We start from the raw sequence: 16223 nt of genomic DNA on the forward strand, positions 1-16223 counted from the left end.
TATCTACAGAGCTCCTGAAAACATGACTACCCTCTAACCCACCTAATCACCTACTCCTCGAATCAAGGGTATCATGTGATCCACATGTATGCTCTTTATCACCCTCTGGTGGTTGGATGCATTCACATTAAATTGTTAACCCTTCATTTGCCATACAATATACATATTGTAACACTGCATGCTTGTTTTCGGTGACTAATGTACAAGGACACCCAGGTCCCTTTGTACGTCAACATTCTCCAAACTGTCACCATTTAAATAATACTCCGACATTCTGTTTTTCACGCTGAAGTGGATAACTTCACAATTCTTCATATTATACTGTTATCTGCAATACATTTGCCCTCTCACTCAACTTGTCTCTATCAACTTGGAAGTCTTTTAACATCCTCCTCACCACTGACATTCCCACTACGTTTTGTGTCGTCAGCAAACTTGGAAAGTTATTTTCTAAGTGTCCTGTTATCGCATCCTTTATAATGGACTCTAACATTTTCCCCACTACTGATGTTAGGCTGGGCAGTCTGTAATTCCCAGTTTTCTCCCACACTTATTTTTTAAATAGCAGGGTTACATTTCCCACCCTCCAATTTGTTGGAACTGTTCCAAAATGTACAGAATTTTCAAAGATGACAACAGGCCACATATACTATTTTCATGGCCTCCTCCATTAGTAGCCTTAGATGTAGATTACCAGGACCTGGGGATTTAGCAGCTTTGTTGCTTAACATAAAGTGACCAGACATCTTGGTTTTGCAGGAACAATCCCAGTTTTTCATGAAATGTCCTGGTGTACTCAAGCTTTGCTACATTTTTAAATGGCCCATTTTTGAGCTTTCCCATTTAATCTCCAGAAGCAGAAATAAATTTTGGTTTGCACTGTGTACTGCACTGGCATTTTATTTGATGCCTTGTGTCCTACAGTGGGCACAGTTTGTGAAATTCTGTGTCCTACAGTCAGCAGTTTGTGACATTCTGTGTCCTACAGTCAGCACAGTTTCTGAAATTCTGTGTCCAACAGTCAGCAGTTTGTGACATTCTGTGTCCAACAGTCAGCACAATTTGTGACATTCTGTGTCCTACAGTGGGCACAGTTTGTGGAATTCTGTGTCCTACAGTGAGCACAGTTTGTGGAATTCTGTATCCTACAGTGAGCACAGTTTGTGACATTCTGTGTCCTACAGTGAGCACAGTTTGCATATTCTGTATCCTACAGTCAGCACAGTTTGTGACATTCTGTACCCCACAGTGAGCACAGTTTGCATATTCTGTATCCTACAGTGAGCACAGTTTGTGACATTCTGTGTCATACAGTGAGCCCAGTTAGTGACATTCTGTGTCCTACAGTCAGCACAGTGTGTGACATTCTGTGTCCTACAGTCAGCACAGTGTGTGACATTCTGTGTCCTACAGTCAGCACAGTTTGTGACATTCTGTGTCCTACAGTCAGCACAGTTTGTGACATTCTGTGTCCTACAGTCAGCACAGTTTGCGACATTCTGTGTCCTACAGTCAGCACAGTTTGTGACATTCTGTGTCCTACAGTCAGCACAGTTTGTGACATTCTGTGACCTACAGTCAGCACAGTTTGTGACATTCTGTGTCCTACAGTGAGCACAGTTTGTGACATTCTGTGTCCTACAGTGAGCACAGTTTGCATATTCTGTATCCTACAGTCAGCACAGTTTGTGACATTCTGTACCCCACAGTGAGCACAGTTTGCATATTCTGTATCCTACAGTGAGCACAGTTTGTGACATTCTGTGTCATACAGTGAGCCCAGTTAGTGACATTCTGTGTCCTACAGTCAGCACAGTTTGTGACATTCTGTGTCCTACAGTCAGCACAGTTTGTGACATTCTGTGTCCTACAGTCAGCACAGTTTGCGACATTCTGTGTCCTACAGTCAGCACAGTGTGTGACATTCTGTGTCCTACAGTCAGCACAGTTTGTGACATTCTGTGTCCTACAGTGAGCACAGTTTGTGACATTCTGTGTCCTACAGTCAGCACAGTTTGCGACATTCTGTGTCCTACAGTCAGCACAGTTTGAGAAATTCTGTGTCCTACAGTCAGCACAGTTTGTGACATTCTGTGTCCTACAGTCAGCACAGTTTGTGACATTCTGTGTCCTACAGTCAGCACAGTTTGAGAAATTCTGTGTCCTACAGTCAGCACAGTTTGTGACATTCTGTGTCCAATAGTCAGCAGTTTGTGAAATTCTGTGTCCCACATTCAGCACGGTTTGTGACATTCTGTGTTCTACAGTAAGCACAGTTTGTGGAATTCTGTATCCTACAGTCAGCACAGTTTGTGGAATTCTGTGTCCTACAGTCAGCAGTTTGTGGAATTCTGTGTTCTACAGTCAGCACAGTTTGTGGAATTCTGTGTCCTACAGTGAGTACAGTTTGTGACATTATGTATCCTACAGTGAGTACAGTTTGCATAATCTGTGTCCTACAGTGAGCACAGTTTATGACATTATGTATCCTACAGTGAGTACAGTTTGCATAATCTGTGTCCTACAGTCAGCACAGTTTGTGACATTCTGTGTCCTACAGTCAGCACAGTTTGTGACATTCTGTGTCCTACAGTCAGCAGTTTGTGGAATTCTGTGTCCTACAGTGAGTACAGTTTGTGACATTATGTATCCTACAGTGAGTACAGTTTGCATAATCTGTGTCCTACAGTCAGCACAGTTTATGACATTCTGTGTCCTACAGTGAGCACAGTTTGTGACATTATGTATCCTACAGTCAGCACAGTTTGCATAATCTGTGTCCTACAGTCAGCACAGTTTGTGACATTCTGTGTCCTACAGTGAGCACAGTTTGTGACAGTCTGTGTCCTACAGTCAGCACAGTTTGTGACATTCTGTGTCCTACAGCCAGCACAGTGTGTGAAATTTTGTATCCTACAGTCAGCACAGTTTGTGACATTCTGTGTCCTACAGTCAGCACAGTTTATGACATTCTGTGTCCTACAGTGAGTCCAGTTAGTGACATTCTGTGTCCTACAGTCAGCACAGTTTGTGACATTGTGTCATACAGTGAGCCCAGTTAGTGACATTCTGTATCCTACAGTCAGCACAGTTTGTGACATTCTGTGTCCTACAGGCAGCACAGTTTGTGACATTCTGTGTCCTACAGTCAGCAGTTTTTGATGGTGAGTCCGACAGTCAGCACAGTTTGTGATGGTGAGTCCTACATTCAGCACAGTTTTTGATGGTGAGTCCTACAGTCAGCACAGTTTGTGATGGTGAGTCCGACAGTCAGCACTGTTTGTGATGGTGAGTCCTACAGTCAGCACTGTTTGTGATGGTGAGTCCTACAGTCAGCACAGTTTGTGATGGTAAGTCCTACAGTCAGCAAATTTTGTGATGGTGTGTCCTACGGTCAGCACAGTTTTTGATGGTGCATCCTACAGTCAGCACAGTTTGTGATGGGGAGTCCTACAATCGGCACAGTTTGTGATGTTTAGTCCGACAGTCCGCACAGTTTGTGATGTTTAGTCCGACAGTCCGCACAGTTTGTGGTGATAAGTCCTACAGTCAGCACAGTTTGTGATGGTGAGTCCTACAGTTGGCATATTCTCCTGTTTCGCAACATGACTTTTCCAATTAAGGCATGGATTACACTTCCAGGTGAGGTGGGAGGAAAATCGGCAGCATGATGGTTGGAAGCGTGCTCCTGAATTGCTTGCATCCACAAATGGTGGTTTACTTGGAACTTCTGAGGGAATCGATTTTGAAAATAAGGAAGGAGATTACTTATGGCCATTTCACTTGTTTCAGGTAGGACCATGATGAAAGTGGAGAAGGGGTTGCAACTGAGGATCTACAAAGAGTAACCTCTTTGACTTGTGAAGAAGCATTACCTCAGGTTGTCCCCATTTTGACTTTTGAAAATCTAGTCACTGGCAGGGCACCAATATCCTGGATGGGAGGTTTGCTCGAGCTCTTCGGGAGGGTTTAAGCTAGTTTGGCAGGGGGGTGGGAACCAGAGCTATGGACAAGAGGATAGGGTGGCTGTTGAACAGGCAGAAATAGTATGCAGCGAGTCTTGAGGAAGGATTTGTTATACGTTCAGCTGCTGTTGTATAAAGAGTCAAAGGTTCTGCTCCTTTTCCACAAGCACCTTTAATGTACGTCAGCAGACTTTGCACAAAACTCTAACTTCGAAATCACATCACCTGACACAAAGACCACCTAAAGCCCCTTTACATATCAGTGTCAATTATTGGATACTTAACAGAAATGAGACAATTAATTTGAAGGTCCTTTCACCCATTACTTAACAGTCTCCACTTCCTTGGAGAAAAGAAATTACAAGAAAGTCAAAAACACACACGCAATTTCCCCCCTTTTTTTTTCATTTAGAAGAAGAAAAAAAAGTCACAGAAACAGGCGCCCTTCATTAACAATATCCAAAAGTTTCAGTGAGCTAGCCCCTCCTTTTGTAAAACAGCCTGACAATTGATAGCTACTGTCAACCCATTTAATTTTTGCTACTTCTCCTCTGTCCAACATCTGCTTCAAACTTGTGATGTCTATCCTTAACCTTTTTTCGTTGACACTTTTTGTAGAGTGCACATTTTCCCACAGGGATTTATTGTCAATGTGACAGTCACAATGTGACAGGCATATTACCCAAATCCCCTAATCCCAAAATTTCTGTCAGTATCTGAGTTATATAAAAGGCCATATCCACCGCCTCTACAAGGCTTAACGTCTCAGAAGCCAAAGTGCTTTTGACAACTCTCCTTATTTTCTTTGTTTCCCATCCAAGTGGGCAACATTTACCATTGTTCCCCAAATGGAAAATTATAAAATCTCCTGCGCTTGAAACCCCATCACATACATTTGCATAGGACGCATCACTATAAACTATGAGTTTCAAGTGCCGACGGTCACCTAAAACCGGGAACCTCAAAACACACTCCTGCATTTTTAGTTTGACCAACGCTTTATTTGCTCTTATTATGTCTTCCACTTTAGGATCATTCATTTTTGTACTCAACTCTAAGACACCAAAACTCACATCCGGTCTAGTCTGTCTACCTAACCAATTCAGTCGCCCAATTAAACTTCGCAGTTACTTTTTTTGCTCTTTTTCCATCTTTGAAACCATTGCGTCTTTTTGTGAAACCCGGCCACGGCTAATTGCTATTGGGCTGATGCTTTCCAAATAAGATTGCTGACGTAAAGTTGCCCTGCACTTAGTCTGTCCGATTTCCAGTCCAATATATTTAAATGCACCGGAAGCCTGACTTCTAACCCTGAATTCTTTCCTCAAGCCAGAGATTACAATAGCTTCGAAATCACTAGTCCCACCCCACAAAAAATTATCGGCATGCATTATAAAGATACCAGAAAGATTTCCTTTATAGTGCCAGCAAAGCATTGCCGGATCTGCTTTCAACTGGCAACAGCCTAACTTTAACAAAACTGACCTTACCGAAATATACCAGACTCTAGATGCATCATTTAATCCATATACACATTTGTTCAACTTCCAGAGTAACCCTTCTGTGTTAGCTGCCTCTTTAGGAGGACGGAGACAAATGTATCTCTGGTGCTGATACTCCTGCAAGAAAGCAGCTTTTATATCTATAGATTTGCATTCCCATACCTTTGTGGCTAATAGAGCCAAGAAGATCTTTAAAATAACCTTTCCTGCCATAGGTGAATCTACCCTTAAATCCTGAACCTCTGAGTTTTCTTCAAATCCCCTCGCCACAAGCCTGGCCTTTGCCTTATAAGTTCCATCAGGAAGAACCTTTCCCATGCAAATTCATCTGTGGGATAGAGCTCTTTGTCCCCTATCCGGTACTTCCGTGTATACCCAAAAACACTCCAACTATGCAGTTCTTGCTGTTTGGCATCTTTGATAACTTTTTCATCGAACTTATTGGAAGCCACCAAAATCTCACGTGCATGTGGGCTTCTACTCCTATTAGTATTTGTAGTCTCACTCATGTTCCAAGACCTTCATGAACTATGTCCCCTCTCCCGCCTGGTATCTCGTTCTGTACTGCTACTGCTTGATCTTTCCCTGCTGCTGTGGGATGTCCTTTCAATAGTTCTCGACCTTTTCCTGCGGACCTGTTCACTATCTGATGTACTAACTGAACTGGCACTATGTTTCTGTGCCCTCCATTTTTGAACTTTGTGTTCCCAATCCATTGTCTTGACTCCTTCCCCTGAATGCTGTACATTCAACCAATATTTATACTTTCCAGTGGCCTCCCCTGCTCTACTAATAACAGTTGCATCCTGCCATTGACTAGACCCTTCAGGCAAGTATGTCACTTTTGTACCAACTTTTGGCAGTTGTCCTTTTGGAAAAATGGCCTGTTCTAATCAGCAGGAGTGTCATGTTCCTCTATAGAAACCCTGTCTATATCAGTTAACTGGTCCTCATAGTTCTGTAACATGTGCGTACCAGATGACCCTGGTTCCTCGTCATGTCTGTCTGTTTTGTCTAAATTTGAAAATTTGTAATCTGTACCCATTATCCTTGATGAATGTACCCTAACAGTTTGATTGCCATGTTGCAAAGTAATTGTTTTGCCATCAATGCCTATGATCTTCCCTGGGCCTTTCCATTCATTAAAATTCTCTCTCTTATAGTATACTATGTCTCCTTGCTGACAAACGGTATTTGATGGCTGTACATTATGCCTCAAAGCTCTGTGAATTTTTTCAGAGACTTCTGCTTCCAAAAAAGCTTTTCGACTGCTATGTAATGCATTTAAATCCTCAGCAAAGGCAGAGCTAATTATAGTCCCTTCCCAAGCTGGAGGCTGGTCATCCAAAATGGACGGAATTTTAGGATTTCTACCAAACACTAATTGATAAGGACTATAGCCCCCAACCATCTGCAATGAATTCTTTGCATGTACCACCCATGCTAAAGCTGAATTTAGCTTGCAGTTTGGTCGATTCTCCAAAATTTTCCAGAGTATGTCATCTATTACCGCATGGTTTCTTTCACACACAACATTACTAAATGGGCTTTCTGCAGCCGTATTCAGAACTCTGATATTCACGTTTTCACACATATCCCTAAACTCATCATTATCAAATTCTCCCCATTGTTCGTAAGGAATTTTGGTGGTGGGCCCATTCCTGTCCCTACCCATTTTTCCACGATTTGATCGAGAATCACTCTCTTTTCTTTATTTTGTACAATCGTTGATTGACTAAATCTGGTTGCTAAATGCAAAATAAATATATTATTGGCTTTAACCCAGATCTTAAGGTCCATGGCCACAATGGCGTTAAAATCCCTGGCCAAAGGTAGGGTTACTATCGGTCGTGCTGGTGTCCTTCTGTACTTCCTACAAACTTCACAGCGATCACTAACCTGTTCTATTAGCTGAGTACAGTCTCTTCATTCCTTACCCCTGCATCCTTTAATACATTTTTTAGCCTCCAAGGAGACGGATGCACAAATTGTCTATGCAGTTTTAATACAAAAAGCTTTTTATCAACTAAAATCCCATTTTCAATTGCCATTAACACATCCTTAACAACTGTACTTGAAATATTATTTGTCAGTAATCAAATACAATAGTGTCCCGACTGTGTAAATTGTAAGTCCACCCTCTTTCCAAAAGCTATTGCCTTAACCTGTTCCACATCCAGTTTCTTCATCGACGGTCTGTTCAGATGCAAAGGTATCTCACTTGATACAACATCCCTGCTAATGAAATGATTCTCTCCGGAAATATTGCAAGGGATCACCACTCTTTTCAGTGACTTCAGAGTATTATTATCCCCAAACCTGAAACTTGTGGAACTTTCAAATTCCTTAACCTTGTTACGATTTTCAGCATTCAAGGAGTCCAGGTAACATTTTAACCAGTCAATCCCACACAAAGTAGATGTGCAGCCACTGTCCAATACAGCACAATTGAAGGATTCTGCAACCAACACCCTTATTACCGGCGTAAAACTGCTTGCTAATAGGACAATGCCTTCTTTCTGGTAACTATCTTTATCCTCTTCTGTCTCTTCCGTGTCATGTGTCGCTTCAAACACTCTGTTATAATGTGCTGGACAGTTGAAAGCATAATGGTATTGAGAGTCACATCGAAACCATTGATTTATCATGCCCCGTGCATTTCTGCGGTTCATCTTCCTATTGCAGGTTCTAACTGGGTTTCTGCCTTCATAATTTCCGGGTCCCGATCTCCTTCTATCATCTTGGAACCTGTTTGTAGCCGTACGATTTCGCCATTCTGTTAGTAGTGTATCTTCCACATTCTCCTTTATTGCAGGCTGACCTATTTGAGTCATCAGAGCCATCGGAATCAAATGTTTCCCCAGAGACCTTTTTAAAGCTAAATCGCTGGCTTTGAAAGCAGACCAAGGCAGGCCAGCAGCATGGTTCAATTCCCGTACCAGCCTCCCCGAACAGGTGCCGGAATATGGCGACTAGGGGCTTTTCACAGTAACTTCATTTGAAGCCTACTTGTGACAATAAGCAATTTTCATTTCATTTCATTTCATCTGATCGAATAAGATATCCTTATCCGCAAACTGGACTCCTGTCAAAACCGGGAGCCTATCCATGTTGCTCACTCTAGCGCAGTCAATTAATTTGAAGCCAACAGACTGTGGAAATTCCAGGTTGTGTTTCTGCAGCCTTTTATATAGTCTGCCAAATTCCATTATATAGTCTGCAATGGAGAAATCCTCTATTTTCCAGAACCTATCAAATTCCGACCATGCTTCATACACATTTAATAAGTCATCCTTCTTATAAATCTTATCCATATAATGTAATAGAGTCTGCAGACCTTCTTCTGAGTCTAACTCTTCCAATTCCAGCTCAGGAAACACTTTGCTCCGGATTTTACTGTCATAAGTTAGAAAGAGCCAATGCCATACCTTGTTTTCTCGTTCCCTTAGTCCACATAACTACTGCACTTCTCCATTGGTCATACGATCCCCTTTCAGAAAATAAGGGGGGTAGTCATATCCAGCCATCTTTATCCTAGGTTCAGCCATATATCTTATAAAGAGTCAAAGGTTCTGCTCCTTTTCCACAAACACCTTTAATTTACTTCAACAGACTCTGCACAAAACTCGACCATCACATCACCTGACACAAAGGCCACCTGAAGCCCTTTTATATATCAGTGTCAATTATTGGATACTTATCATAAATGAGACAACGAATGTTAATGTCCATTAACCCATTACTTAACACGATAGACAGTTGATAGGGCAAAGTTGCACTCAGTGGAATGGGTTAAAGTGTGTCTGTTTCAATGCAAGGAGTGTCAGGAATAAGCGAGATGAACTTAGAACATGGATCAGTACTTGGAACTACGATGTTGTGGCCATTACGGAGACATGGATTTCACAGGGACAGGAATGGTTGTTAGATGTTCCGGGGTTTAGATGTTTCCAGAAGAATCGGGAGGGAGGTAAAAGAGGAGGGGGGGTGGCACTGTTAATTAGGGAGTGCACCACAGCTGCAGAAAAGGAGGTAGTTGAGAAGGGTTTGTCTACTGAGTCAATATGGGTGAAAGTCAGAAAAAAGAAAGGAGCAGTCACTTTATTGGGAGTTTTCTACAGATCCTCCAATAGCAGCAAAAGGATGGAGGAACAGATTGGGCAGCAGATCTTGGAAAGGTGCAGAAGTAACAGAGTTGTTGTCATGGGTGACTTCAACTTCCCTAATATTGACTGGAACCTCCTTAGTGCAAATGGTTTTGATGGAGCAAATTTTGTCAGGTGTGTACAGGAAGGGTTCCTGACTCAATATGTAGATAGGCCGACTAGGGGGGAGGCCATATTAGACATGGTGCTCGGCAACGAACCAGGCCAGGTCTCAGATGTCTTGGTGGGAGAACATTTCGGTGACAGTGACCACAACTCCTTGACCTTTACCATGGTTATGGAGAGGGATAGGAACAGACAGTATGCAAAGGTATTTAATTTGGGGAGGGGAAATTATACTGCTATTAGACAGTAGCTGAGGAGCATAAAGTGGGAACAATTGTTCTTGGGGAAATGCACAACAGTAATGTGGGGGTTGTTTGAGAAGCACTTGCTCCGGGTGCTGGTTACTTTTGTCCACTGAGACAGGAAGGAATGGTAAGGTGACGGAGCCTTGGATGCCAAGAGAAGTGGAGCTTCTTCTAGTCAAGAGGAAGAAGGAAACTTACGTAAGGTTGAGGAAGCAGGGGTCTGACTCGGCTCTTGAGGGTTACAAGGTAGCCAGGAAGGAACTCAAAAATGGACTGAGGAGAGCTAGAAGGATGCATTAAAAAGCCCTGGAGGGAAGGATTAGGGAAAACCCCAACTCGTTCGACACGTGAGAAATAAGAGGCTGAGCAGAGTGAGAGTAGGGCCGATCAGGGATAGTGGAGGGAACTTGTGCCTAGAGTCTGAGGAGATGGGGGAGGCCCTAAATGAATATTTTGCTTCAGTATTCACTGGAGAGAGAGACCTTGTTGCTCATGAGGACTGTGAACCAGGTTGATAGACTCAAACAGGTTGATATTAAGAAGGAGGATGTGCTGGAAATTTGAAAAGCATCAGGATAGATAAGTCCCCTGGGCCTGACGGGATATACCCAAGGTTACTGCGGGAAGCGAGGGAGGAGATTGCTGCGCTGTTGGCGATGATCTTTGTGTCCTCACTCTCCACTGGATTAGTACCGGATGATTGGAAGGAGGCGAATGTTGTTCCCCTGTTCAAGAAAGGGAATAGGGATATCCTTGGGAATTACAGACCAATCAGTCTTACGTCTGTTATCAGAGAAATATTGGAAAGGATTCTGAGAGATAGGGTTTATGATTATTTAGAAAAACATAGTTTGATTAAAGATCGTCAGCATGGCTTTGTGAGGGGCAGGTCTTGCCTCACAATCCTCTTTGAATTCTTTGAGGATGTGACGAGATACAATGATGAAGGTCGGGCAGTGGATGTGGTGTATATGGATTTCAGTAAGGCATTTGATAAGGTTCCCCATGGTAGGCTCATTCAGAAAGTTAGGGGGCATGGGATACAGGGATATTTGGCTGTCTGGATACAGAATTGGCTGACCGAAAGAAGACAGCGAGTGGTAGTGGATGGAAAGTATTCTGCCTGGAGGTCGGTGACCAGTGGTGTCCCACAAGGATCTGTTCTGGGACCTCTGCTCTTTGTGGTTTTTATGAATGACTTGGATGAGGAAGTGGAAGGGTAGGTTAATAAGTTTGCCGATGACACAAAGGTTGGGGGAGTTGTGGATAGTGTTGAGGGTTGTTGCAGGTTACAACAGGACATTGACAGGATGCAGAGCTGGGCTGAGAAGTGGCAGATGGACCATGGCCTTGATAAATGTGAAGTAATTCATTTTGGAAGGTTGAGGTTGAATTTGAATGCTGAATACAGGGTTAAAGACAGGATTCTTGGAAGTGTGGAGGAACAGAGGGATCTTGGAGTTCACGTATATAGATCACTCAGAGTTGCCACCCAGGTTGATAGGGTTGTTAAGAAGGCGTATGGTGTGTTGGCTTTCATTAACAGGGGGATTGAGTTTAAGAGCCGCGAGGTTTTGCTGCAGCTTTATAAAATTCTAGTTAGACCACACTTGGAATATTGTGTCCAGTTCTGGTTGCCTCGTTATAGGAAGGATGTGAATGCTTTGGAGAGGGTACAGAGGAGGTTTACGAGGATGCTGCCTGGACTAGAGGGCATGTCTTATGAAGAAAGGTTGAGGGAGCTAGGGCTTTTCTCACTGGAGCAAAGAAGGCAAAGAGGTAACTTGATAGAGGTGTACAAGGTGATGAGAGGCATGGATAGAGTGGATAACCAGAGACCTTTCCCCAGAGTGGAAATGGCTGTCATGAGGGGACATCATTTTAAGGTGATTGGAGGAAGGTATAGGGGAGATGTCAGAGGTAGATTCTTTACACAGAGAGTGGTGGGTGTGTGGAATGCACTGCCAGCAGAGATGGTGGAGTCAGTGTCATTCGGGGCATTTAAGCGACTCTTAGACAGGCACATGGACAGCAGTAAATTGAAGGGGTGTAGGTTAGGTTGATCTTAGATTAGGATAAATAGTCGGCACAACATCGTGGGCTGAAGGGCCTGTACTGTGCTGTACTGTAATGTTCTATGTTAATGAAATTCGCTCTGTAACTTTGACTGAAAAGATCGATTTTCTTCAGAGCAGCTCACGTCCATATTTTCATTTCATGTTGACACGTTTTTTCAACTCTTGAACTATTTCTTCTGTCACATCTTTCACACTAGTATGCCTCTACACTGAATATCCTGGTGATTGAGCACAGTTAAGCTTCAGGTTTGGAGCCTAAAGAATTGAGACCAAAATTCACTCAGAAGTTAACACTGTGAGTGCTGTGCAGTGAAACTCAGTTGATTTTTTTACTCACTGTGCTTGCTAATTGCAGTATTTCGGTGAGTTGAGAAGCAATTTGATAAGCAGCCAGGGCCTTGAGCAGCAGCAAACACTGAACGCATGTTTTGAGAAGTTAATGGAAGGAGTGGAACAGAATTTGCTCATCAAGAACAGAGACAGGTAAGCTGAGCCAATGAATTCAAGTTAAATGATGATGGTGTCATGTCATAATCAAGGTCCATATTTTACAGAGGCAAACGTAGTTGTCCATCCATCGATACATTGGGCCTGACTCTCCCCAAAGATTTCTAAGCTCATCTGTGGCGGGTTTTGAAGGAAGTTTCCCGCCAGCTCTGCCGGCGCGTTCCCCACTGCTATCCAATGACACTTAGTCACTTTTTTGGGCGATCTCCTTCGTCGCGACCTCACTACGAGGCTGACCTGCCAATAGACGACCTGCCTTCTCCTCATACTCATAGAAAGCCCCCCTCACTCTTCTCAACTGATGCACCGCTTTTCCCATGGACAATAGGCCAAACCTCGCCAGGAGCCTGGGTCTGGGTCACCTGCAAACCTCCCATCCACCATCAAAATATCTTCTATCAGTCATTGGAGTTCTTTACTCTTCTCCCTCTCCACCTTGGTCTTAAACGAGATCACCTCCCCCCTCACCACCACCTTCAGAACCTTCCAAACCACCGAGCTTGAAACTTCCCCCGTGCAATTGAACTGCATATACTCCTCAATCACCTTCCTTAACTTGTCACAGAAGCTCCGATCTGCCAACAGCCCCACATCCATCCTCCACCCCGGGTTCTGGACTGCCCCCTTCCAATACCACATCCATCCAATGCTGGTCGTGATCCGAGATCATGATTGCCGAATAAAATCTGTCCTCTTAACTCTGGCCAACAGCACCTTCCCACCACAAAAAAGTCAATCCTCCAAAGCGCCTTGTGCATTGGGGAGAAAAACAAATACCCTCTGTCCCTCGGGCGTAAAAATCTCATGGGTATCCATAGCCGGAATGGTACCCAATGCTCTCTTCATGAACCCTGCATCATCCCAATTGGGGCCATATGCGCTTTCCAATGCCACCAAGCTCCCCTCCAGCACACCCGTCACTATCATGCACCTGGGCCCCTGATCCCCCACCACCTTCTCCATCTGAAACATCACCCCCTACTATTTCCCAGTACCTGCAGACCACCAACTGAACTTTTACATTTGGTATGTGGAAGCATAGCTGTTGCAACGGAATCCCAGTTCTTGGTATACAGAGGGAAGAGTGTGTGTGGGAGAGGGGAGAGTGTGCGTGGACGAGAGAGAGGAGAGCGTGTGAGAAAAAGAGAGGGGAGATTGCATGTGTGAGAATGAAAGAGAGAGAGAGAGAGTCTGTGTGTGTGTATGAGAGAGAAAGAAGAGAATGTAGGTGTGAGAGCGAGAGAGGAAAGTGTGTGTGTGTCAGAGAGAGGGGGAGTGTGTATGTATGTGTGTGAGAGAGAGGGCAAAGTGTGCTGTGTGAGAGGGAGAATGCATGTGTGTGAGAGGGGAAGGTGTGCCTGTATGTGAGAGAGAGGGAGAGAGTGTGTGTGGGAGAGAAGAGAATGTGCGTGTGAGAGAGGAGAGTGTGCGTCTGATAGAGAGGGGAGAGTGTGACTGTGTGAGAGAGAGGAGAGTGTGATTGTGTGAGAGAGAAAAAGAGGGGAGAGTGTGTGGGGAAGGGAAGAGTGTGTGTGTGGGAGGGGAGAATGTGTGTGTCTGAGTGTGCGGGTGTGAGAGAAAAAAGTTAAGAGTTTGTGTGAGAGAGAAAGGTGACAGTGTGTGTGAGTGAGAGAGGGTAGAGTGCATGTGTGAGAGAAAGAGGGGCGAGTGTGAGTGGATGAAAGAGAGGGGTGAGAGTGTGTGAAAGGGGAAAGTGTGCATTGGTGAGAGAGAGAGGGAATAGTACCTGTATACTGCGCCTAACAATTCTGCAATTCTGAGGTGCAAGCTCAGTCCATTTTAAGAGATGAGCCTCATTGAATGTGGTAGATCCCGTCTGAAATAGGCATTCAGAGCAACTTGCTGGGTACTTGCCATTTAATATCAGAGGCCACCCAATGTAAATTGCTTTCTGGTATTTGGTTCTACAAACTGCTAGTCAAGTAGGTTGTCAGGGGGCAAGTGGAATCAAAAGGGGACAAACGGTGAAGTGGAAGAGCAGTATTGTCCTCAAGGAACCCTCCTGTTTCAGCTACAAAAGCAGGTTTCAACCTCACCTTATACTGAGCTTCTGCTGAGCTGAGCATCCAGAGTGGCACTTTACTCAGCAGATCATTAAAATGGTTCTAAGTCACTATGTGTAATGAGACTGCCAATTTGCATCAATTCAGAAGGGTACAACCTGAGTGAGGCTTCAACCATCCAGGAACTAAGGTTGAAAGGGTAGTGTGATTTCATGCTTGTATTTCAATACCCGCTTCCATCCAATTTCCTCTAGTGAGGTTTGGGGGTGAGGATTAAAATCATTCCTTTACTGTTTGTATTCACATGAAGAATTGACTCTTGGGTGTGATGCTAGCAGACTGGTACCTCCAGCAAAGGTAAAAGCTAAAGGGAAAAGGTTTTTTAAAATTCAGACACAGACTTATTTTTCAGTTGTTTGTTTTTTAAATGTGATTCCCTTTGAATGTAGACATCCTGATCCTGTTTGATTTCTTCCCCAATTGCAGGTTTACACAGAACATGTCGGTGTTTAAACGTGATGTGACCGAGATTTTACGCATCAGCACAGCTGCCAATACCCCTGTCGGCACCGTGTATATGATGAGCTAATCCTGAACGCAGAGGTAGAGACAATCGGAGGGATCCACAGTTCCCAGGACAGTGAGCCTTATGCCAGTACATTTTGTTGCTGCCACAAAATAAAATGTATTTTTCACCTTGGTGCTCGAGACAATGATGCTCTTCTTGGGATTGGGAGGGATGTAGGGATGTACTCATGTACTCACTAATAAAATCCAGTGAAAATACAGGTTGAGTTGGTGTCTGAACTAATGCCTCACTTATTACCTGACTGACACTGGTCTTGGTGTCAGTGCAAACACTAGGTTCGAACCAAAGTTAATGTTGGGTCCAAAAACTCTAGTTTACAGTGGAGCCAATTCACAATAACTCTGATACGATTACATTTTGCCTACAATGTGGCACACTTCTCTGATGGGCAGCAGTCGAATTTCAAATGTGTGTAAATTATATTGGTAGTCAGTGCCAAAAATCAGAGTTAGAGTTACCTAGTTATGTGTGAATAAATTCACCCTTCTGATTTTTAAGACTCCTTTACGTAGATACATAGAAGATAGGAGCAGGATCACAATCATGGCTGATCATCCAACTCAATAGCCTAATCCTGCTTTCTCCCCATAGCCTTTGATCCCATTCTCCCCAAGTGCTATATCTAGCCGCCTCTTGAATATATTAGCCGTCTCTTGAATATATTAGCCACCTCTTAAATATATTAGCCACCTCTTGAATATATTTAGTTCTAACAGAGGTGAACCCCTTCCCCAGGTATAAACAGTACATGTGGTAGCACATTTAACAAATAAAGAATACAGCAGGCAGTTATCAATGCCAGTAAAATCTCCATGTGGTGCTGTTTCATCGTTTTATCCATCTTTGAAGGTTGCAGTTATGTGGGCAACAGCTATAGTCCGGTACCTTGCAAAAATGGCCACTGCCGAGACAGTGATGACCCATATCTTGCACTTAGGTAACATTGACACATATTTATATTTACGCAGAAGTGTACACACAAACATGTTGACACCCACCCATACGTGCACATTTACATCCATCCAACCGTACATGGACACGT

The 16223-nt window shown here is 43.6% G+C and overlaps 1 protein-coding gene across 1 annotated transcript in view; it reads left to right on the forward strand.

The window, feature by feature from the left end:
• LOC119965026 (ran-binding protein 17-like) overlaps positions 1–15378 on the forward strand; it is a 1262848-nt gene extending 1247470 nt beyond the window's left edge. The window contains exons 27-28 of the mRNA XM_038795235.1: positions 12417–12544; positions 15079–15378. Coding sequence (XP_038651163.1) covers positions 12417–12544; positions 15079–15181 — 231 coding nt within the window. The 3' untranslated portion in view covers positions 15182–15378. The remainder of the gene's footprint in view (positions 1–12416; positions 12545–15078) is intronic.
• Positions 15379–16223: the final 845 nt, after the last annotated feature.

The sequence above is a fragment of the Scyliorhinus canicula genome, chromosome 4 (assembly GCF_902713615.1).
Source record: "Scyliorhinus canicula chromosome 4, sScyCan1.1, whole genome shotgun sequence".
Classification (NCBI taxonomy): domain Eukaryota; kingdom Metazoa; phylum Chordata; class Chondrichthyes; order Carcharhiniformes; family Scyliorhinidae; genus Scyliorhinus; species Scyliorhinus canicula.